Here is a 25,192-nt window from a genome sequence, read left to right as displayed (position 1 = left end):
TTTCCCAACCTGGGCACACTTTTTCAAATTTTTTTCGAACTGCCCATGTGCAGTTCAGCGCTCCGATCGTTCCAGCAATGCTAAGCCCCGCCCACAGCGCAGATCAGACCAGAGCCGGCAAAAAGCATATGGCTGTGCTGCAAAGCAGATTCCAGGCTTGGATCTGTATTACGCCCGGATCTGGCCCTTAGACTCCAAACGGTAAAATCAGGCCCTAAGGGTCAATTTAGCATGGCCAATGCAACAAATGCGCACATCTTTTAGACTCTGGGAGGAAACCGGAGCAAACCCACACCAACACAGGGAGAAGTGCAAACTCTGCACGGACAGTGACCCGAGGCTGGAATTGAACCCGGGTCCCTAGTGTTACGAGGCAGCAGTGCTAACCTCTGTGCCACTGTGCCTCCCATCAAGACTCCATCAAAAATCTTTGAAACTGATGGGATTCAGAATTAAGAAAGTATCTTAGTAATTCAACCATCTCTCCCCATGTAATAAGACTTCAATGCACTGGGAAACTGAGATCACCAGGTCAAGTGAAAGCATCAAAATTGATGCTTGAATTGATGAATTGAAAATTGATGAAAGACCAAAAGACATCGGAACAGAATTAGGCCACTCGGCCCATCAAGTCTGCTCCGCCGTTCAATCATGGCTGTTATTTTTCTCATCCCCATTCTCCTGCCTTTCCCCCATAACCCCTGATCCCATTGTTAATCAAGAACCTATCTATCTCTGTCTCAAAGATGCTCAAAGAGCTGGCCTCCACAGCCTTCTGTGACAAAGAGTTCTACAGATTCACCACTCTCTGGAAGAAGAAATTCCTCCTCACCTCTGTTTTAAAGGATCGTCCCTTTAGCCTGAGGTTGTGCCCTCTGGTTCTAGTTTTTTCCTACTGGTGGAAACATCCTCTCCATGTCCACTCTATCCAGGCCTTGCAGGATCCTCTAAGTTTCAATAAGATCCTCTCTCATCCTTCTAAATTCCAATGAATACAGACCCAGAGTAGGTATATGCCAATTATCCCTTTATTAATGCAATGCCTTCTTGAAGTGCATTTGAACTGCAGTCACATTCTGACAAGTTCACCATCTCTTTCTTCTTTAACCTCACCACAAAATAAAATTTCTTTGCTGATTTACATGGGTAATGGAGAGAATTACCTGGTTAAATTCAGATTGCACAGCAGTAAACCTTTTCCATATTCTGATGATAAGTAAATGGATAGCAGGGTTAGACACTCCTTGTAGATTTCACTCTCCTTACATGACAACAGATCCAGTAACTGTTCACTTGTACCAGAAGAAGTGATAAGTAAACGCTGGTTTTCCTCTATAAACAAAAGAAAACATTCCAGATTGAAGAGGCAAACAAAGTTTGCTCGCCACTTTATTAACCCAGAAACTCGTAATATGAATGCCATTTATTTCACATTATTTGTGTCCTCTATTATTAAATGGTGTGGGTCCTGGAATTATTCTTATCTCTTGTTTACTGGAAGACCTAATTCATAATTTCACCCTGACCCCAGAGAGACAATAATTTCAGTTTGCAGATTATTACAAAATATGAGAATATTCAATATATGAGAAATAGAAGCTACTCAGCCCATTGAAAAGTCACTTTAGCACCCTAACTCTGCTAGGCTGGCATGCTGAACATATATCCAAGTCCTTATCTGTCAAATTGCTTCAAAAATCTACCACCTACGGAAAAAAAATCACAGTTTTAAATGTACTTCTTCTGATTTATTTTCTAACAATTATTTTTGCTGCACCAGTTAATTTTTTTATATGCTGAGGTTCCACTGCCTTAGCCCTCTTCTCTTCTGGGCTCTGCAGCTTAAGGCCTTTGAATATTCAAAACATGATTTGCAATCAACAGCTTCACTTTTCATAAATAAAAATAGAAAGTGCTGGAAAAACTTAGCAAGTCTGGCATCATCTAAAGATGATGTGGGTATGCCGGCGTTGGACTGGCGTAAACACAGTAAAAAGTCTGACAACACCAGGTTTTAGTCCAACCGATTTATTTGATAATAGACTCACAAGCTTTCGGGGTTAGTCCCTTCGTCAGGTGAATGGAGATTTCAGTAATCTCTAAACTGTCTGTGTTTCATATGCTCTGTCTGAGGCCAGAACTCTCCATTCACCTGACGAAGGGACTAACCCTGAAAGCTTGTGAGTCTATTATCAAATAAATCGGTTGGACTAAAACCTGGTGTTGTCAGACTTTTTACATCATCTAAAGATGGCATCATTATGAAGACATAAACAGAGTTAAGATTTCAACTCTTTTACTTTTTCCTCCTATCCTTTCCTCACTTAGACGCAGTGAATGAACAAATTAAAATAAATCAAGTGCTGATCCATTACAAAAAATAACTTATTAATTATAGACATAAAGATAAATTTAATTACCGTTTCCACGAGATACTGCCTGCCACAGCACAAGGACACAAACACATAGCTCCACCTCAAATGGTTCCTTCGTCGTGCTGGTGAGACTCCTGTTAAAGACATGAATTATAGAAAAATACATATTTCTGGCCTTTGCAAAATCATGCAAATAAAAAAACTTTGGATGCTCAAAATGTCAGAAAAACAGTGATTCCTTAAGTAGTTTCCAAAAGGAAAAAACTAAATAAATTCAATTTGAAAATAGCTACACAAAAGTAAATTTATGTCAATCTTTTCATTAAATATCGTGTACTTTTACAATTTTTCAAAGTGCACTTACTAAAGTACATATAGGGAAAAAGCGGGAATATAGGGGCTTTTATCGATATCTGTTGCATATGGTTAGTTCACATCTCAGTTACAGCTTCTGAATCTAAACTGTATGTGTGCTCACTAAAATAAAGGCAATTGAGTCTAAGTGGGAGATGGGGAAGCTGATAAGACTAAGGATGCTAAGGATGCTTGAAAGCTCAAGCTGTATGTGGCCTACCTGCTATGATTTATTATAGCCATATATATTAGTATACAGTGAAAAGTATTGTTTCTTGTGCGCCATACAGACAAAGCATACCAATAATAGAGAAGGAAAGGAGAGGATGCAGAATGTAGTGTTACAGTCACAGCCAGAGTGTAGAGAAAGATCAACTTAATATGAGGTAGGTCTATTCAAAAAAGGCTGAGAGGTCATATTACAATGTTTGTCAAGTCTTGTCCTGCTGTCAAATAAACAGTTCTTTCACTGGTGCAATGCAGAATGCACATGGTCCTTATTACTAATTTCTATTGACCCCAAATAGCAGGCACTGTCATACCAGGACCAGTGTAAACTGTAAAGATTAACAGGTGCAAAATCTACTTCAATGTCGCTTTGCTGTTCTTCATTTTCAAACCTTTGGTCAGTCTCAGTGTTGGTTTTATCTGTCCCTGGTACTGAGAATAGTCTAAGTCCCTTACCTCCTTATAATCTCATTGTCATTGATGATATTGAATCCATTGTTTGTTCTAAATAAAGTCTGTTCAGTGCCTGCAACAGCAAATAAAGGACATACTCATGTCAAAGTTTAAAAATAAACAAATGTCCTTCGAACTTTATTACAGGCAGTAATGCATCAGATTCAAAAAACAAGGAAAGTCGCAAAGACTTTTTTCAAAATTGCAAATTTGAAAGCTATCCCCAATTGTAAATTTAAAAAATGAATTAATATTCTAATTATCAGGACCATACTCAGAGATAAGCAAGCCATTTTATGGGCTCAATTGAACAAACAAAGGTGGAGGGGAGAGGTGGGGAAAGACCAAGTTAAAGTAGAAAGTCAGGGTACAAACCTCCTATCACAAAGAAACAATTACAAACCTTATTAGGCTGTTAATAAGTTTTTAAAATCTTAGATGTATCAAAAGCCCAAACTGGGACTTACAGGTGTTGGGAAAGTAAAGGTTGTTTTAAGGGATATATATTTGTACTGGTAAACATTGGCAATAAGGTATAGTCTTAAGTGGGTTTAATTTAATGTTTCTGTGCCTGGAAGGGTAAAACGTATAGTTAGATTCATGCTGGACAAAGGTGTTTGCATGCATGGAGATTGGTTAGATTTAAACAATGTTTCTATTGTGCTTAGACAGGGCTACGGCTGGGAGAATAAATAGACCAGCAGTTGTTCCTCAGCAACTGGGAACTTGTAAGGTAGAGAAGCTTTTAAGTTTTAGTTTAGCTAATCTGATTGTTTTAGAGGTAAGTAGCAGGAGAGAAGGCAGCTCTCAAGCTCTGCCAAAGGCAGCTGTTTTAGAAGGCTGAAGAAGAAATATCTCTCTCAGCCTTGCTAGAAGAAAAACCATACTATTAAATAATGGTTGAGAAAATATGCTGGAAGCCTTACATTGTGAGCCGCCCTGACTCCCTTGAACTCCGGCTTCCACAAGGATAATTCAAATTTGCTTTCAAAAGTCACACTTTCAGATCTTCTTATAAATCATATTTTCTCTCCAGTGCTTTCATCAAAGTTTCACTTTCAGGTTTTACATGTCTCCCTTCAAGTTTCCTTTGTCTTCAAGATTTTTACGCAGACTCTGAGGTCCAACAACTGATTTCCACCATTCTTTTAAATAATGTCTCCCAAACTGTAGTAACTTCTTACAAACCGTAGCACTGCTGTAGATATTTTTCTGGCCTCATATGATCCAATGCCTTTTCAACCCTCAATGACTTAACAGAATAAAGGAAACTAAGAACCAGAACAGATTACTGTTCAGTAAAATCCAGACTTCTTGGAAACTTCTCTTCATTTCTCTTGTATCCTTAACTGCATTTTGGGATCTACCTGTCCAGTTATAACAACAATTGGGATCATAATACAAGTCACAACCTTCTGGCTCAAAATTGAGAGTGTTGCCTATCCAATGAGGCAAGCTGCTGCTTAATAAAGCAAGATTCCACAAAGTGACCAATGTCCATGAAACTGTTCCCCGCCAAAGAAGGCACAGCACAGGGAATGGACAAGAGTTTTTTCATCTACGCTTGCATAGCAAATAGGTCATTCATTTTGATTAGTTAAAACTCTCAAATTTTTTTCCATCCGCATGTTTTTCTTTGTATTTAATACTCTACAAAAAATGATTAAGGGTGACATTGTAACCACACTGAGAGGATTAGGTAGTGAACAACATAAATATGGGATAATAGTAAATTACTGCAGATGCTGGAATCTGAAACCAAAAGAGAAAATGCTGGAAAATCTAGGCAGGTCTGGCAGTATCCATAGGGAGAGAAAAGAGCTGACGTTTCGAATCCAGATGATCCTTTGACAAAGGACTTGAAACTTCAGCTCTTTTCTCTCTTACAGATGCTGCCAAACCTGCTATCATAAACATGGGGACTGGTTATTGGGATTATTTTTATGGAATTGTTAGAAAAGACTGGTGCCTTGGCAGATGTGAATCTGGAGGTGATAGTATTGCAGTCCTAGGATTGCTTTTTACTTGAACTTGTATACCCAAGTCAGTAGAATCTTCTCAGGTGGATTCCCCAATGCATGATAAATTCATTGAATCTTGCAACAGAAAAGGCCATTTGGCCCATCTTTGGTTGGCTCTTTGAAAGAGCTCTTCCGTATAATCCGTACACAAACTTTCTCTCCCTAACCAGGCAAATGAGTCCTCTTCAAAATAGTAATTTCAAGTTGTCTTTTGAAAGTTTCTGTGGATTCTACTTTGCAGGCAGCATGGTACCACACAGTAGCACTGCCTCCTCACAGCATCAGGAACCCAGGTTCAATTCCTGGCTTGGGTAACTGCCTGTGCGAAGTTTGCGCATTCTCCCTGTGTCTGCGCGGGTTTCCTCCAGGTGCTCCAGTTTCCTCCCACAGTGTGAAAGATGTGCTGGTTAGGTGCACTGGCCATGCTAAATTTTCCTTCAGTGTACCCGAACAGGAGTTGGAGTGTGGCGACTAGGGGATTTTCACAGTAACTTCATTGCAGTGTTAATGTAAGCCTTCTTGTGATACTAATACCTAAACTTAAAATATGATATGAAATCGAGACCCACACACCAGGAACAGGTGAGCTTCAAATCCACACTTTATGCTGAGTAAGTTGATCTCAGCTGTACCAGTAGTAAAGGCTGTACGACAGGATTCAGCCCCACAGGAGAGAGAAGAAAAAGATCCTGAAAACTATTCAGAGACATATGTAGAACAGTAAACACGACTGAATATAATTATAGGATTATAGAATCCCTACAATGCAGAAAGAGGCCATTTGGCACATCAAGTCTGCACCAATAACAATCCCATCCAGGCCCCCTATCCGTGTAATCCCATGTATTCACCCTGCCAATCCCCTGACGCTAATTTAACATGGCCAATTCACCTAATCCGCACATCTTTGTGCTGTGGGAGGAAACTGGAGCGCCCAGAGGAAACCCACACAGACACAGGGAGAACATGCAAACCCACACAGACAGTCACTCGAAGCCAGAATTGAACTCAAGTCCCTGGCGCTGTGAGGCAGCAGTGCTAACCACTGTGCCACCGTGAATATATGCTATATTCTTTGTTTATAATGCCGTCTCCCCTAGAGCGGGGTAGCCAAATGCAGAACGACTTACTGAAACCTCCATTCAGTCTGCAAGCATGATCCTGAGCTTCCCTGGTCATTTTAATTCTGTCACCTATGCACTATGTTCTCTCTATCCTCTGCCTATTGCAACAGAAGCTTAAGCAAGAGTGCCTCATCAACCAATCAGGAAAGAAAAAACTCGCATTTACATAGTTTCTTATTATAATCACAGAACAACCATAAGTGTTTTAAAATCAACAAATAGAAACATTTTCAATGTATATTACATGGACACCACAGGCAGAATTTTCTAGCCATTCAGGCCAGCAGGGTTTCTGATCCCAGTGCAATGAACGGGGATTTGGCTGAGCGCCAAATTCTCCAACCTCACTTAAGGCGATGGCGGGGCTTGAACAGACAGAAAATCCCGGCTACATTGTTGAATGATACTAGAGTTGTGACCTCCCAGACTCAACACTGAGTGCAACAATTTCAGATCACTGCCACTTGTTTTTTGACAAGGTGTGGCAGGTCCTGGTTAGGATCCTGCTATTAATTTATTCACTCCTGCTTTCCGCTCTGTCACAGATCTTAACACTTTCCAGCACTGACAATAGATCACAGGCTCATAAAGTTAACTACTCACAGATACTTGGCAGTACCGACAGTATTTCCTATATATATATAGATATACACACATGTATATAGCACCAAATATGCCACTTATTTGGTTGTATAGATAGCATTTAACCAATACTAACGCTACCATGATGGGAAACCATCTCAAAAATAAGTGCATCTATGTCGTTCTATGACAGTTAAGGGTATCACTGCACCTTCAACTTACACTCCTTCATCAACTCAGTCAGTAATCTCACACCACCAAGGTAGAACAGCGGAATCTGATTAGGGCTGGATAGTTTTTTGAGCACGTCGTGGGCTGTTGTAGTGTTCACATTGCCCCGTTCAAACTCTTCCACAACTTCTTTCTCCTGTTGCTCCTTTTTCTGAGCCAGCTCCAGTAAATTTGTATACTCTAAATTGTAAAAGATTTTCTAGCAGTTAGAAATGTTAAATATTATAAACTACAGTACATAAATCAAAACAACCTGTCCTGGTTTCCCCCACCCCCCCTCCCATGCTTACATTATAGTTAAGAAAGCCCACTAATGCCTCTAGTTTCTCAGAAGATTAAGGAAATTTGGCATGTCAACTAAGACTCTCACCAATTTTTACAGATGCACCATCGAAAGCATTCTTTCCGTTTGTGTCACAGCTTGGTATGGCTCCTGCTCTGTTCAATACCACAAGAAACTACAAACGTTTGGGAATGAAGCCTAGTCCATCGCGCATTTCTCAAACAATAAAGAGACAGAATTCAGAAATGAGATAGAGAATCTGGTGAACCAGAGTAGTAACAATAATCTCTCCCTCAATGTCTACAAAACGAAGGAGATTGTCATCAGCTTCAGGAAGTGCAAAGGAGAACATGCCCCTGTCTACATCAATGGGTACAAAGTAGAAAGGGTTGAGAGCTTCAAGTTTTCAGGTGTTCAGATCACCAACAACCCATCCTGATCCCTCATGCCGATACTATAGTTAAGAAAGCCCACCAATGCCTCTACTTTCTCAGAAGAATAAGGAAATTGGCATGTTAGCTAGGGATCTCACCAACTTTTATAGATGCACCATAGAAAGCATTCTTTCTGGTTGTATCACAGCTTGGTATGGCTCCTGCTCTGCCCAAGACCTCAAGGAACTACAAAAGGTCATGAATGTAGCCCAATCCATCACACAAACCAGCCTCTCATCCTTTGACTCTGTCTACACTTTCTGCTGCTTCGGCAAAGCAGCCAGCATAATTAAGGACCCCACACATCCCATACATTCTCTCTGTCCAGCAGGAAAAAGACACAAAAGTCTGAGTTCACATACCAACTGATTCAAGAACAGCTTCTTCCCTGCTGCCGTCAGACTTTTGAATGGACCTACCTCGCACCAAGTTGATCTTTCTCTACACCCTTGCTATAACTGTAACTCTCCCCTCAATCTGGTTTCCAATGTAGAGTGCCATAAGGTAGACAAGGGTCATGGGTGGAGAGGGGACTCACAATGTTGAAATGGCGGCGCGGGCTCGTTGGGCTGTGCTGTGTTGTTCTTTGTTCTACATTCTGCACTCTCTCATTTCCTTCTCTATGAACGGTATGTTTTGTTTGTACAGTGCGCAAGAAACAATACTTTTCACTGTACACTCATACATGTGACAATAATAAATCAAATCAAATAAGGTTGTTCATATAGTTTTCCCAATGGTTCAATAGGTAAATGCATTGTGCATTGTAATAAAGGATTTTGAAAAATCAATTCAAGGGATGTAGTCTTCGCTGGCTCGGCCAGCATTTAATCCACCCCTTACTGTACTTGGGCAATTCCCAGGTTTAATATCTGTTCTCTTCCAAGTGGCAGTAAATGGGACTCAATGGTTACAGTGCCGGAGAAACTCAGTCAGTCATGGTTCTTGCTCCAGGTTACTATCCAGTGATTTTATTGAAAAATGTGCCTGTTTTGGGATCAGTAAGGCTGAGATCCTCAAACGGCCCCACTGAGCATAAGTTTCTGAGTCAAAAATTAACGCAGCAGTAGAGACTGGATAATGATCCCGAGTCAAAGATCTACTGATTTTTTTCATTCTGAACTCCGGGGCACTAAAACTTTAAAGACCATTACAGGAACCCTCTAACCACTATTTCCAAAACACGAGACAGGCAAACAGGAATAATACAGTCGAAGCAAATAAGTGCACATGGATCATTCTTTATATTTTGGAATGTATAATTGCTCAGTGCTTCTTAAAAAATAGCAAACATTTCTCATACCTTTAACCAGCTTCTCTCGGTTTGGGTCAATTTCTAAAATCTTCTGATAGCACTGCCGAGCCTGGTGAGGAACAAAGACTCATTCACATTACAGTATTGCCCACTTTCAGCAATACCTTCTGAAGACACGGAACAGGAGGGTGGGGAGGTGGTTGAGGGAGGGAGTATCACTGTGGAGGGAGACGAGAGGTTGGGGGTCGATGGGGAGAGAACTTTGGGGGAGCGTAAGAGGGGAGTTAGCACTTTTGGACAATTACTGTGCAAGTGCTTACCTGGGGACATCTAAGAAAGATTCCCCAGTGCAGCAAATCTGACATTGGGGAACTCGGAAGCAATGACCCAATGTATTTCTCTATTGCAAAAGTCAAGCCATGTCCCTTCAAACCACAAAGACTAACCCCTGTTGAGTAAACACTGGGTGAGCTCAGAGTTCAATTGCTTTTCAGCCAGCAGGTCACAACTAGCTTTCTTCCCCTTTTATTGGGTCTGATTGGTAAGACCACATATTATATAAACAAATATGGTCACATACTAGAGTACTAACAATGAGTTTTGTCACGTTTGAAACCATTTTCAGAGTATTTCTATAAGCTGCAGTTTTGATCAGTAATTACAGTAATTCCTAATTATAGGTTTAATTTATAATTCAGATAAACAAACAGAAATCCTTTCTTTCTACTTTCAATGCTTTCCCACAAAGTGGTTACACTTTGGAAATGCATTATGGACACACTTGACAGTAAAATGATTATAAACCTTAATTGTATGGAGCACTGAAAAAAGATAGTCGTGTGCTCTCCAAAACTGGAAGTTATAATTAAATAAATGTGAATGGTTAAGTGGCTCAAGTCTATTTGAATCCGAAACATCTGTCTAGTCTTTATTTAGCTGCGGCTGATTGGAGAATCAAAATGACAAAGGAAGATTTATCTGTAGCACGCAGTCTACTGTTTTGCAGGCCAGAAGTAAAATACAAAAAGCAACTTCATTAATTTAAAGCAATTAGATTTTTAATCTCAGATTCATTGCATTAAACATCTACAGAAAGCAGTGATAATAAAAGTATATTACTGAAACAATCTTACCTCCTCATACTTCTTTAAACAGAGGTTAGCCTTTCCCATATGGACGTATGCCTTTATACAGTTCTCATTGCACTGCAGTTGTAAAGAGCAGCATGTTAACTGACCAATTATTCGATTCCAATAACCCGCCCAGGCCTATTTAACTGCAGCAATCACCCATTACGTTGCAGTTGTACAATGGCACAGTGATTATCACTGCTGCCTCACAGCACCAGGGTTAGATTTTCAGCTTGAGTCACTGTCTGCGCGGAGATTGTGCGTTCTCCCCATTTCTGAGGGGGTTTCCTCCCATAGTCCAAACAATGTGCTGGTTAGGTGCATTGGACATACTAAATTCTCCCTTAGTGTACCCGAACAGGCGCCAGCACGTGGTGACTAGAGGATTTTCACAGTAACTTCATTGCAGTGTTAATGTAAGCCTACTTGTGACACCAATAAATAAAATTTAAAACTTGTAGGGTTTCTTTCAGAAGAGCAAAATTTCAATTGGCACTTCAGTGCAGCACTGAGAGGGTGCTGCCATGTCAGTAGTGCCATCATCTGGCTGAAACATTAAACAGAGGCCCTATCTGGCTGTTCAAATAGTACAGCTGGGCATCTGAGATCTTGTGGCAATTTTTGAAAGACAAGTATGGAACTCTTCCTCAATTACCACCACAAAAGCCATGAATGATCGAGTCGGTCATCTCTCTGTGAAACTGTGCCCATATAAAACCTGACTATCATAGTTATCTACAGATCAGCAAAAGTATTTCAAAGTAATTATTGTATGTCTTATTGTAATGTTTTGAAGAAACATATAATAATGTTATATTGATGCAAATCTGTCCTTTAGTTTAGCCATGCAAATTGGACTCTTGAATAATCATTCACTGCATTCAAGGGATCAAAGCAAGTATATAGTTCAGGATAAAGTGGAAGGTTACTGTGGAGTCATGAAGTCATAGAATCATAGAATGCCTACATTATGGAAGGAGGCCATTCAGCCCATCAGGTCTGCACTGACTTTCTGACAGAACATTTTACCCAGGCCCACCCACTCCCCTATCCCTATAACCTCTATATATTTACCCGCTAATTCCTTTAACCTACACATCTAGGGGCACTAAGGGACAATGGCCAATCTACTGCAAATCTTTAGACTGTGGGAGGAAACCGCAGCACTCAGAGGAAACCCACGCAGACACGGAGAGAAGATGCAAACTGCACACAGACAGTCACCCAAGCAGGAATCGAACACGGGTCCCTGGCGCTGTGAGACAGCCATGCTAACTACTGTGCCACAGTGCGCAATGAGTGCCCAATCATTCTCAACATGATGAAGATTTATGGAGCCAAGATGGCAAAACATTGCTTTATTTATACAACACATCCTGTACTGCTCGGTGGTTATATAGTTCATAAATAATAAGAAGAATAATTGAAATAAGAGCAGGAATAGTCCAATAAGCTCCTCCAGCCTACTCTGCCATTTACTCAGACCATGGATGATCATAGAATCATACAATCCTTACAGTGCACAGCACCCGGAGGAACCCATGCAGACACGGGGGAACGTACAAACTCCACACAGGCAATGACCCAAGGCCAGAATCGAACCCAGGCACCTGGAGCTATGGGCGGCAGTGCTAACAACCACTGTGCCACGTGCTATCCTATCCCCGTAACCTCAACATAGCTACATGACCTCAACGCCACTCCCTTCCCTTAGCGCCATACTCCTTGATGTCTAACAAAACACTTCTGATTTATCTTCTAATTCATCCAATTCAGATTTGAATTTGAGTGTTTCATGATAATGCAATATTTAACCCCGCTGTAATGAAACTAATGACAGATCACCAATGGAATCAATGGATCTAATGACAGATCCACCAATGGAGTGGGCCTATACTTTTCTCAGCCATAATTGGTTTGTGAGCCGGGGGAGTAAATAAATGTTGTAGTTTTATTGGCGGCCATCTTTGAAATACTTTATAAAAATGTGAAATAAAAAAGTGTACTGCAAACACTTGTCAAACATTCCAAGGCAATTCACAGGAGCGATTATCAAGCAAGATGTAACAGAGTCAGATTATTGAAGGTTGTGCTTCAGATACAGCTTGGAATGTGAACGGTTGCCGAAAACTGATACCTGATTGTTGAGTATATTCATAAAATTCGCTGCAAAATTGTGGAAAGAAAATGCATTTTCAGAAGAACCTGAAATTGGAACAGTTAGCCACACACACATTAGAAACATTAAAAAAAAGATCATATGCTTAAATTTGACTATTCTCACCTTCAGGGCCCACTCACAATCTGTAATTGCGTCTTCATATTTTCCTAATTTGATATATGCCTAAAAATAAACAAACAAGATATTTGGTCACAATGAAGGAAATTGAACTAAAGTATGGCAACTCGGTCAAATCCTAGGGACACATCAAAATTAGGAAAATGAAGCACAGCCTATACCGCACAGCTGGGAATATCATCCCTCAGGTGCGACTGGGGGTCCCATCTACCTGTTTTGGCCTTTTAAAATAGCATTAAAGATTCCCTGGTAAAATTTGAAGAACAGCAAGGGATTACCTCATATCATAGTTGACAACCCATCAAATTAAAACCATCGAAAATAGATTAACTGGTCCATCACCTCACTGCTGTTTGTGTGATTTGGTGTGCAAAATAGCAGTCATGTTACCAATCCAACAATCACTAACCTCAAGGTAATTATGCCTTGAAACAGTTCTGGCAAAGCACTGTACCTAAGCCTTACATCTCTGACAAATCAGCCTGTAACAGTAGCAACAGAGGCCAAAGGAGTGGGCCTATACTTTTCTCAGCCATAATTGGATTGTGAGCCTGGGGAGAAAATAAATGTTGTACTTTCACAAAAAAATTACAGACTAAAACACCCACCTTTCACCAACATGCATATTCATAAACTATTTTCATAAAGTAACAATTCCAGAGCACAAGTGACATTGAATGGTTAAATATACCTGTGCTCGATTGGTGTACAGGGCCTGAAAATCTCTCAGCTTTTCCAAGCCATCTGTATAGTACTGCACGGCAGTTTCATAGTCCCCCTTGTCGAACGCTGCATTCCCCTTCTCTTTTAATGCTGCAAAAGAAAATATTAATGTTCAAAACAGAAAAGTAGAATGCTTTTGTCTTTATGTCGACTTTTACAGAGTGAGTTAAGGACCTTAACAGGCGGTGGAAACTTCTTTGGCCTTCAAATGCTCCCTTAACCTATCCTGTTCCTTCCATGCCTCCAACAGCCTGTAGCTTCTATTCAATGTATATTTCCTCCTCCCTTTCAAGAAACACATTGAGTCATTTCACTGCATTAAGGGCTTTATTAGTACAAGTTACAGTGTACAGGAGCGCAGAGTCTGCATGTTCTCCCCATGTCTGCGTAGATTTCCTCCGGTTGCTCCAGTTTCGTCCCATAGTCGAAAGATGTGCTAGTTATGTGCATTGGCCATGTTCTTCCTCAGTGTACCCGAACAGGCACTGGAGTGGGGTAACTAGGGGATTTTCACTGTAACTTCATTGCTTACTTATTACATTAATAAATAAACTTTAAACTTTAAAAACTAGATCTAACTATAAATCTGTAGTGCAAAGATCCACGAGGGAAATTTATAGAATCATAGAAGTGAGTCAAGTATATTCAATTGGTGGCTATTAAACACTCCTTAATGGAAGACTTTTTAATTTGTGGTTGGGCTTGACTGCGGAGCAGACTTGACGGGCCAAGTGGCCTAATTCTGCTCCTGTGTCTTACTGTCTTATGTGTTAGGCTTCTATATAACTCAGAGTACAGCAAGAATCTTGGTTTGAATAAAAATATTATTGATGATAATAATACAGAGACAGAGCAATAAAGTGGAGTTCAAGTAAAAGGTCAGCCAGGAACTTATTAAGTGACAGGCTAGGCCCAAGGGGATGTATGGCTTACTCCTACTCCTGTTTCTTGTCTAATAACAGTTGCAGTATTCAAAATTGCTTACCACTGGCGAGCTTTTGACTTCTCATTCGTCTCTTCATTCTCGCCTCTGCATCCTTCTCAAGAATTGTCATGAAATCCTCTGAAGAAAAAAGTCACCAATATTTAGCAGAATCAAAAAAAAATCCCAAATCTAAACCTGTTACTATCTTGTAAGTGGTGTTTTCCAATGGTGAATCTTTTGTAAAGATGTTAATGCTGAGGGATGGAATTCTTTTCAATTTTGGCACTATATCAGTATTTAGCACCATAGGTTCATATAGCATCGTGTGCCTCAGCACCGACCTCAGAAAACACCCCCTACTACATTAACCATCCCATAACAGTGGCACAGTGGTTAGCACTACTGCCTCACAGCGCCAGGGATCTGGGTTCGATTCCCAGCTTGGGTCACCATCTGTCTGGAGTTTACACATTCTCCTCAAGTCTGTGTGGGTCTCCTCCAGTTTCCTCCCACAGTCCAAAGATGTGCAGGTTAAGTGGATTGGCCTTGCTAAATTGATCCTTAGTGTCAGGGGGACTAGCAGGGTAATTGCATGGGGTTCTGGAGATAGGGCCTAGGTAGGATTGTGATCAGTGCAGACTCAATGGGCCGAATGGCCTCCTTCTGCACTGTAGGATTCTGTGATTCTATGATTCTATAACAGACTCCCCAAAACTCATTCCGGTCGTGGGAAAACCAATAGAATTGCCAATCAAGATTCAAAGTCAAGTCTTAAATCAGAACCTGCCACACTTTGGAATAAATCACTTATCATTTATACATTTTAGTTTAGTACAGCCTCAAAATTGTTTATAAACTTATGCTATAACTTATTTTGTGAGTGCATTACCTTGGCTCATCTGGCTGTTCTCCATTCCCTGCAAGAAAAATGTTTTTAAAATGTCAGTCATGTGATGAATAAGCAAACCCTCAGCTGAAAGAGATCGGTTCAAAGAGGATAAAAATTTAGTGATCCTGGAAAACACAAAATGGAAAAATCTTGACTGTTGCCTAGTGACAATGCGTAAGTGACACAGGGCCAGAGAAAGACAGGGAGAGTTCAGAGAATGAGGAGAGGAACTTTCAACTCTCTGAAATAAAAAATAACTATAAGGCTACCCAAGACTGAGTTTAGGAAACTCGTGTTCACTCTGCAACTGATGCAATAGAGTATGATATTGGACAGATACAAGTTGGGTGAGAAGTGTCTAGTGAATGTTCAAGAATTCACTGGAAGAAAATCATTTGCACATGTGCCAATTCCAAGCAAAGAGCCTCTGAGTCAAGCTTATGGTAACTCTTATGTGACAGTAAAGATACTGCAGGGTAAAGGAATATTGGGAAATTGATTCTTCTTGTGTTGTATTGAGACCTTTCCAGTCTTTTTGTCTAGTGTAATATATTTCATGTTACTTGTTTTACTAAATAGTGATCAAAGTTCATCAGCTGATTCCTATGAACTTGTTTAGTAACTTTCCTCCACTGTTTCTAAAACAAAGTTAGGATCCACCAAGTCAAGTTTCATGTGGGGATCTGACTTGTACAGTATTAATATCAGCTGGGATCGAAGCAGTATTCCATCATGTGGGCACTCTGGAATTACAGAAAGAAACTGCTCCCAGAAGTGATTGCAATCCACAATTGTAACTGAAGGATTTATTCATAAGAGAGATTTCTAATCATCCATTGAACCTTACATAACGTCCAATAAGCTGTCATGAATCCAAATTAATTGCTTTTGGTATCAACATTCAGAAACACAACATGACAGATGGTTTAAATGGAGTACCCAATTTCCCAATACTCAAACGCTGGAAACATACTGAGCACTGTACAATATAACAAAGGCACAAACAGTTTTTGTTATGCAATTCTTATCGATTAGTATTTCTTCCTGACACAAACCAAAACTTTTAATTATTTCATGGCTAAGCTATTCAGGATGTTAAAAAACATTTCTACACACAGAAAGTGGTGGAGGTTCGCCACTCTCTTCCTCAAGTGGCGATGGATGCTGGTTCAATTGTTAGGTTTAAGTCTGAGAAAGACAATTTTTTATTGAGCAGGGATATCAAGGGATACAGGTACATGGAGTTAGGCCACAGATCAGCCAAAATCTTATTAAATGGTGCAGAGAGCTTGAGGGGCTGAATGGCCTATTCCTGATTCTATGTTCCTAAGCATGCAAAAATATAATATTTCCAGTTCTACTATGATGGTAATACTTCCTCTAAACTTTCTCTTCATTCTTCCATTGCAATCATCAGCAAATTTCTCTGCTTCACTGAGACTTCAGTGTATTAAATTCAACAATGTTCACACTCACTCATTACTTTCAAAGTTCTGGGATGTACTACCGAATGCAACCTGACACCCACCCCTGTACAGGGTTTTAAACCCAAGACTTAAAAATCTCATTACCTATTTGTCTGCATGGGTTTCCTCTGGGTGCTCTGATTTCCTCCCAGATGTGCTGGTTAGGTGCATTGGCCACACTAAATTCTCCCTCAGTGTACCCAAACAGGCTCTGGAGTGTGGCGACATTATTTTTCACAGTAGCTTTATTGCAGTGTTAGTGTAAGCCTACTTGTGACACTAATAAATAAACTTTAAAACTTTGATTCAACTTGTGTATTATCTTGACACATAATCTGCTTTCCTCCATTGTAAGTAAAATGCTAAAAAAAGACAGCAGGTCACTTGACAACTATAAAAGGAAGAGACAGTAATGGCATCACACCCAAAATGTAATTTCTGTCTCTGCTCTAGAAAGGTCCTGATCCCAATGCATTAATCTACTTGGGTGAGATTGCTAAATGGGGAATTAGTCTTGCATGGCACAAACCCTGTTCACAGTCAGCACCTCAGGCTTTCAGTTTTTGTCCTGTAGTGCCAGAAGTGAAAGGCCAACATTCAATTACATTTCTAATGAGCAATCTGATGGAAAACTCACATCTTTTCCCGGCTGATTTGGAGGCCGGGGTGGTGAAGGGTTCGGGTTGATCAGAGTCCGGTTCTGTTTTGTTCTGCATCCTTCCACTACCTCGGCTCCTCTGTAACCTTTCTCCAACTTCTCATCCGCTTTCTGAAAAGCTTTATCTCGTATTTCAGGGTCGTCAGATTTAAGTCCTTCAACCAGATCCGCTAAACAAGGAGATTCAATTACAAGACATCTGAGGTGGTAGGAAGATCAAGAAGCCTTTAGAACCAATATGCCTGTTCCTTCCCTGTAGCTCAACCCCATGTTCTCACTATCTCCTTTCTGAAAAACATCTAAATAACTCTTTGGTTTATCAGTACTATTGCCCATCTCAATTGCCTTCTTTGGTATTTCATCCTCAGGGACTTATTCCCTCCATTTCAATCCTGTGGTTATCAAACCCTCCTTAAAAAAACTCTTGATCCTTTCTGATTTTACAAATTATCAGTCCATTTCATATCTGTGATTCCTCTCCACAGTCCTTGAACATGTTGTTGCCTCCTTTTGCCCTATAATGTCACTTTTGAACTTACCTAATTAGATTTCCACACTGCTAGAATACGAAAATGGTCCAAAACAACATGCCAAATGACATCCTCTATGTGACCATGACTTTGCAATCCTCTCCCTTCACAGCCTTGCCTGAAGCTGCACCTGAATGCTTGCAACCTTGGTGTCATACTTGATCATGAGGTGAGCTTCCAACCAAATTGCACCTTCATTAAAGCCACCTAGTTCCACTTTTGTAACAACACTAGACTCTGTCGTTTCCGCAGCTGAAATCCACATCCATCCACCTGTTACCTCTAGATTTAAATATTCCACTGCAATTCTTATCTGCATCCAACCTTTCGCCCTCCATAATGGGGTGGCACGGTGGAACAGTGGTTAGCACTGCTGCCTCACAACATCAAGGACCCAGGTTCGATTCCTGGCTTTAGTCACTGTCTAAGGAGTTTGCAATGCTCCCTGTGTCTGCATGAGTTCTTCCCACAATCCAAAGATGTAGGGATGGATTGGCCATGCTAAATCACCCCTAAGTGGAGTGGTACTAGCTAGGGTAAATGCATGGGGTTATGGGGATAGGGCCTGGATGGGATTGTGGTCAGTGCTGACTCGATGGGCTGAATGGCCTCATTCTGCACAGTGGGATTCTATGTTTTCTATGATAAATTTATGCTCATCCAAAAATGCTGTGCATGTCATAACTCACACCAAGTCCAATTCACCCCTCATCTATGGCATCACTGAGCTACCCGAGCTCCCGTGCCTCAAATTTAAAATTATTAACTTTGCTTTCAAATCTATCCATGGCCTCTCCCCTCCACATCTCTATAATCTTCTCCAGCCCCACAATCCTCCTAGATATCTGCACTCATCTAATGATCTTTTAATCCCAACTGTAATCTTTCCATCAGTGGCAATCATGCCTTCATTTGGCTGGGGCATGGATTCACTCACTAAACAACTCAATTTCCCTACCTCGCCTCTCTCCTGAGTTGCCTCTTAAAACCTACCTCCTTGATCAAGATTACAGTCATGTGCCCTAATGTGCCCTTGCTGTCAAATTTGGATTGATAATGTTCCTGTGAAATGCCTTGGGGCATTTTACTGCATTGAATAAAACATGTATTACTGCAATGTAGGAATACATATATTCATACACAAGATTCAATAAAGCATTTCAAAATTACATTAAATGTAAACTTAACATAGAGGTTATATATGCTTACTGTATAAAAATTCTTATTATACATAGAATCATACATAGAAAATGTACATTGTGTCAGAAGCAAACTATTTGGCCCTTCGAGCAGCTCCACCATTCATTTTGATCATGGCTGATCATCAAATTCAATACCTGATCCCCCTTACCCCCATGTCCCTTGAGTCCTTTAGCCCCAAGAGCTTGAACTGTTGCAGAAAAATTTGAGTATTATGCGACCAGGACTTGATGGTTTGAGTTATGAGAGGCTGGATAGAATGGGGGATTTTTTCTCCAGAGCTTTGGAGGCTGAGGGGTGCTCTTATAGAGATCTATAAAATAATGAGGGGCATAGATCAGCTAGATAGTCAATATCTTTTCCCAAAGGTAGGGGAGTCAAAAACTAGAGGGCATAGGTTTAAGGTGATACAAAAGAGTCCAGAGCGGCAATTTTTTCACATGGAGGGTGATGAGTGTCTGAAACAAGCTGCCAGAGGTAGCAGTAGAGGCAGATAAGATGGCTAAAGAGGGATATGAGCCAAATGCGAGCAATTGGGTGTAGCTTAGTGGTTTAACAAAAAGGGGTGCCATAGACAAGATGGGCCAAAAGGCCTGTTTCCATGCTGTAAATCTCTATGACCTCTATTTCCTTTTTGAAGTCACACAATGTTTTGGCCTCAACTACTTTCTATGATATTCACCACTCTCCTCACCTTAGTCCAAAAAGGTTTACTCCTTATCCTCAAACTATGACCCCTAGTTTGGATTCCCCCAACATCAGGAACATTCTTTCTGAATCTACCTCATCTAATTATATTTGTTCACAGTGGGGGCAATCTTGAGCCCCATGTGAGCCATCCATGGGAATGCCGGAGGGGGCATAAGATCCAGCATAACCCAGCAAGCTTTAGAAAGCATGCAAGACCCTGATCCACCATGGGCTGACCCACAGACTGACTCCCAATGTGCATTGTGTATTTTCTTCCCAGCTTAATATTGTTTCTTCAGTAGCCTTTTACTTTCCCACCTCCTTCACTTTGCACTGATTTCACTCCAATCTCCAGAATCTCTCCCCACTTCTCTCCCCCTTTCTTTTCCTCCCTATCCTTTGCTCCATTTTAGAGCTATGTGGCAAGAGTCCTCTTCACTTTAAGGGACCACCACTAGTAACATTTATAAATTTGTTTTTATTTGTTTGTGGGATGTGGGTATTGCTGGCTAAGTCTAACATTTATTGCCCATCTCCAATTGCCCTTTGTGATGGTGAGCTACCTTCTTGAACTGCCGAAGCCCGTCTGGTGAAAGTAAACCCATAATGCTGTTAGGAAGGGAGCTCCAGGATTTTGACCTAGTGACATTAGATGAATGTTGTTATTGTTGCAAGTCAGGATGGTGTATAACTTATGACTTGAAGGGCAGCATGCAGATAGTGGTGTTCCCATGCATCTGATGATCTTGTCCTCCTAAAGGTAAAGGCTGTGGGTTTAGCATGTGCTGTCAAAGAAGCCTTGGAGATGTGCTGCAGGGCATCTTACGGATGGTACACTGTGCATCAATGGTGTAGGTAGTGAATGTTTCAGGAGTGGAAGGGAAGGCAATCAAGTGGGCTGCTTTGTCCTAGATGATGTCAAGATTCTTGAATTTTGTTGGAGCAGCACTCATCCAGGCAAGTGGAGAGTATTCCACCACACTCCTGACTTGCGCCTGTTAGGTGGGTAGGTTTTGGAAGTTCAGTTTCTGGTAATGGTATAATGGGGAACTGAGCACTGCTGATGCTACTGAATGGGGCTAAGAAGTCTCACAACACCACATTAAAATCCAACAGGTTTATTTGGTAGCAAACGCCACTAGCTTTCAGGGCTCTGCACCTTCGTCAGGTGAGTGGGGAGTTCTGATCGCAAACTGAATGCCAAGAGCAATGGTGAAATTCTTTCTTGTTGGAGAAGGCCATTCCCCGGCAGTTGTGTGGCACAAAGGTCACTTGCCACTTATCAGACCAAGCCTGAATATAGTCCAGATTGTGCTGCGTGTGGACACAGACATATGTATAATACACATGTATGCGTGCATAATATATATGCAAAATAAACATGTATTGATGCATATATAAATAAATATATATCTTTTTTATTCATTTATGGGATGTGGGCATCACGACTGGGCCACCATTTATTGCCCATCCCTAACTTCCCTTGACCTGAGTGGCTTGTTAAGGCATTGCAAAGGATTGTTAATAGTTAACCATATTGGTGTTGGTCTGGAGTCACATGACCAGGTAAGGACAGCAGATTTCCTTCCCTAAAAGACATTAGTGAAATAGATGGGTTTTTCCAACAATTGACAATGGTCATCTGTAGATTCTTAATTCTGGATATTTTGTATTGAATTCCAATTCCACCATCTACTGTGGTGGGATTCGAACCCAGGTGTTCACAGCATTACCCTGAATTTCTGGATTACTAATCCTCTTACAATATCACTGCACCACTGTTTCCTCCAATACCTCTATTTAATATAAATTATATAGAGGACATCTTATACATAAGCTCTAATATACATGATCAGATAATGTATATCCAGTGCTTTAGCTTTCACCCTGTCGATCTACGTGACTGAACCCTCTCCCCGCCTCACTGATCTCCCCAACCCTTCTCACTCGCTGATCTCACTCTCTCATTCACATACACACATCTCACTTGCTCTCTGTCTCTCTCACATCTTTCTCTCTCAGACACTCTCTCACACATACAAATCTCTCTCACTCTCTTTCTCTCTCACACACACACTGATCTCTCAGCCACTCTTTCTGATCACTATCTCCTCCACCTCTTCCACTGATATCTTACACATTCTCACTCTCTCACTCACTGATTTCCTCCACCTCTCTGTCATTCTCTCTCTCTCTCTGACCTCTTTCTGTTTTCTCCCACTGATTTCCTCCACCTCTCTCTCTCTCCCTCTCTCACTGATTTCTTTCTCTCACACACTCTGACATCTATCTCTCTTACACACACACACTGATTTTCTCCATCTCTCTCAGTCTCACTCGCTCTCTCTGTCGCTGTCTTTCCTCACACACACTATCTCTCGCACTCACTGACTTCCTTTATCTTTCTCTCTGTCTCTAATCTCTCTCTCACTGATCTCTCTGTCTCTCTCTCCTAGTCACACATTCTCACTCTCTCTATCTCTCACTCTCACACTCACTCAGTTTCTCCCCCTCTCACTCACTGATCTCCTCTCTGTCTCTCTCTCAGTCACACATTCTCTCTCTCCCTCAGTATCTCTCACACTCACACTCACTCAGTCTCTCCCCCTCTCACTCACTGATCTCCTCCACCTCTCTCAGGAACCGCTCCAGGTCCGGGTTTTCAGCGGCCGCCATCTTCCAGCCGTTCCGACCGCCCGACCAATCAACCGCGTCCTTGCTGCGCTCCCGACAACAAGCGCGGCGCCCATTGGCCGGGCGGTCGCCATGGAGCCGGGACGCCGTTGCCCCTGGTGACCAGGAGGCAGCAGCTGGACCTGCCAGAAACCCAGCAAGGTCCACATTGTCCATACTATATACAGTGTTATATATAATAACTGAAACCCGGCAAAATTCACATTGTCCATACAATATACAGTGTTATATATAATAACTAAAACCCAGCAAGGTCCACATTGTCCATACAATATACAGTGTTATATATAATAACTGAAACCCAGCAAGGTCCACATTTTCCATACAATATACAGTGTTATATATAATAACTGAAACCCGGCAAAATTCACATTGTCCATACAATATACAGTGTTATATATAATAACTAAAACCCAGCAAGGTCCACATTGTCCATACAATATACAGTGTTATATATAATAACTGAAACCCGGCAAAATTCACATTGTCCATACAGTAAACAGTGTTATATATAATAACTGAAACCCAGCAAGGTCCACGTTGTCCATACAATAAACAGTGTTATATATAATAACTAAAACCCAGCAAGGTCCACATTGTCCATACAATATACAGTGTTATATATAATAACTGAAATCCAGCAAAATTCACATTGTCCATACAATATACAGTGTTATATATAACTGAAATCCAGCAAGGTCCACATTGTCCATACAATATACAGTGTTATATATAATAACTGAAATCCAGCAAAATTCACATTGTCCATACAATATACAGTGTTATATATAACTGAAACCCAGCAAGGTCCACATTGTCCATACAATATACAGTGTTATATATAACTGAAATCCAGCAAGGTTCACATCGTCCATACAATATATAGTGTTATATATATTAACTACTGTAGTAACATAGTGTAATAACACAACAGTTATTATTTACCAACATAATTAATACATTTTAATTATATGGTAATTCGCTATAAATTAATCATATTATACAATCATAGAATCCCTACAATGCAAAGCAGTAGACTGATTATTAGAATTATTTATCTATTATAAATATTTGTCTAAAATTCTTTAATTGTAATTATGATTTAGGGCTAAATCTTAAAAATTATTTGATTTAATTTTGTTTATTACAGTCCCATGTCTTGGTGCACAGTGTTTCTTGCGTGCTATATAGGCAAAACATACCATTCATACAGTACATAGTGAAGAAGGAAAGGAGAGGATGCAGAATGTTGTGTTACAGTCATAGCTAGAATGTAGAAAAAGATTAACTTAATATGAGGTAGGTCCATTCAAAGGTCTGATGGCAGCAGGGAAGGAACTATTCTTGCGTCAGTTGGTATGTGACCACAGACTTTTCTATTTTTTCCCAACAGCAGAAGGTGGAAGAGAGTATCATCATTTCTGTCATTTAATCTCTCCTGCCTTCCTCTTTACCAGGGATTTACCTTTTTATCCTTCCCTCCCCTTCACCTTCCCCTGACTTTGTACTTGCTTACCACCTCTTACAGCCCAGTTCCGCGTAAGATCATCAGCTTGGAACTTTCTCCCTCCTCAGATGCTGCCCAAGCTGCTGTATATTTTTCAGGATTAACCCTTCCTACTGCTGCTGGATAGTTTCAGCTTAATGGTGGGCTTCCCTCTGGCAAGTATTAGAATCATAGAATGGTTACAGAATGATAGGATTCCAATAGTGCAGAAAGAGGCCATTCGGCCCATTCAAACCTGCACCTGCATTCAAACCTCCAGTACCCTATCCCTGTAATTCCACATATTTACCCTACTAATTCCCCCTGACACTATGAGGCAATCTAGCATGGCCGACCCACCTAACCTACACACCTTTAGAGTGTGGGAGGAAACCAGAGCACCAGGAGGAAACCCACACAGGCATGGGGCGAATGTACAAACTCCAAGCAGACAATCACCCAAGGCCACAATTGAACCCAGGTCCCTGGCGGTGTGAGGCAGCAGCGCTAACCACTGTGCCACCCCTTACAGCATTGAAGGGGGCAATTCAGCCTATTGTGTCTGTGCTGCCCTGCAACTGTTTCTTTTTTAAATAATCATCTATTTAAATCCCCTTTGAATGCTCCTTTTGACCCTGCCTCTACCACAATCTCAGGCAGCACAATCCAGTGGAATCCTAATCACTTGCTGTGTAAAGGATTTTCCTGATGTCGCCATCGCTTCTATTGTAATGCAAGGTAATACAATGAGAAAGCTTTAATTGTGATTTATTTAACGATGGCAGTAAAACAATATACATAAGCTGAACACTGAAACAGTTCATGTCCTGTGACTCTCTCTGACTTGAGGGTTTCTCCTCCCCAGATCTGCACTCTACTACGCCAGAGGTCAAGGTTCACATGCACCATTCCGATAGTTCTCGGGCAGGTCATGCGACCTGTAAACAATCACCCCTTAGAGGAGCCATAGCATCACAGCTTCTCCTGCTAGTTGCCTTAAATGTATGTCCTCTGGCTCTCAAGCCTTCTGCAATTGGGAGCAATTCCTCCCTACTTAGTCTGTCCAAAGAACCCATGATTATAAAAAACATCTATAAAATCTCCTCTGAGCTGCCTCAGGAAAACAGTGCCAAATTTTCTAGCCTTTCTACCTGACTGAATT

At 40.9% G+C, this 25,192-nt stretch overlaps 1 protein-coding gene across 2 annotated transcripts in view; it reads right to left on the bottom strand.

The window, feature by feature from the left end:
* Nucleotides 1–22,540, bottom strand: part of ttc12 (tetratricopeptide repeat domain 12) — a 44,233-nt gene extending 21,693 nt beyond the window's left edge. For both annotated transcript variants that reach the window (XM_080214798.1, XM_080214799.1), the window contains exons 1-12: nt 22,469–22,540; nt 17,410–17,600; nt 15,307–15,334; nt 14,478–14,555; nt 13,461–13,582; nt 12,755–12,814; nt 10,474–10,545; nt 9,389–9,449; nt 7,360–7,548; nt 3,414–3,483; nt 2,421–2,509; nt 1,164–1,332 (exon numbers count right to left, since the gene is read on the bottom strand). In XM_080214798.1, the coding sequence (XP_080070924.1) occupies nt 1,164–1,332; nt 2,421–2,509; nt 3,414–3,483; nt 7,360–7,548; nt 9,389–9,449; nt 10,474–10,545; nt 12,755–12,814; nt 13,461–13,582; nt 14,478–14,555; nt 15,307–15,334; nt 17,410–17,600; nt 22,469–22,526 (1,187 nt within the window). In that variant the 5' untranslated portion in view covers nt 22,527–22,540. The remainder of the gene's footprint in view (nt 1–1,163; nt 1,333–2,420; nt 2,510–3,413; nt 3,484–7,359; nt 7,549–9,388; nt 9,450–10,473; nt 10,546–12,754; nt 12,815–13,460; nt 13,583–14,477; nt 14,556–15,306; nt 15,335–17,409; nt 17,601–22,468) is intronic.
* Between the last annotated feature and the right edge of the window lie 2,652 nt (nt 22,541–25,192).

The sequence above is a fragment of the Carcharhinus amblyrhynchos genome, chromosome 29 (genome assembly GCF_965287045.1).
Source record: "Carcharhinus amblyrhynchos chromosome 29, sCarAmb.v2.hapA, whole genome shotgun sequence".
In the NCBI taxonomy this organism is placed as follows: Eukaryota; Metazoa; Chordata; class Chondrichthyes; order Carcharhiniformes; family Carcharhinidae; genus Carcharhinus; species Carcharhinus amblyrhynchos.
Note: the sequence above shows the minus strand (reverse complement) of the source record. Positions and strands in the feature narration are given on the sequence as shown.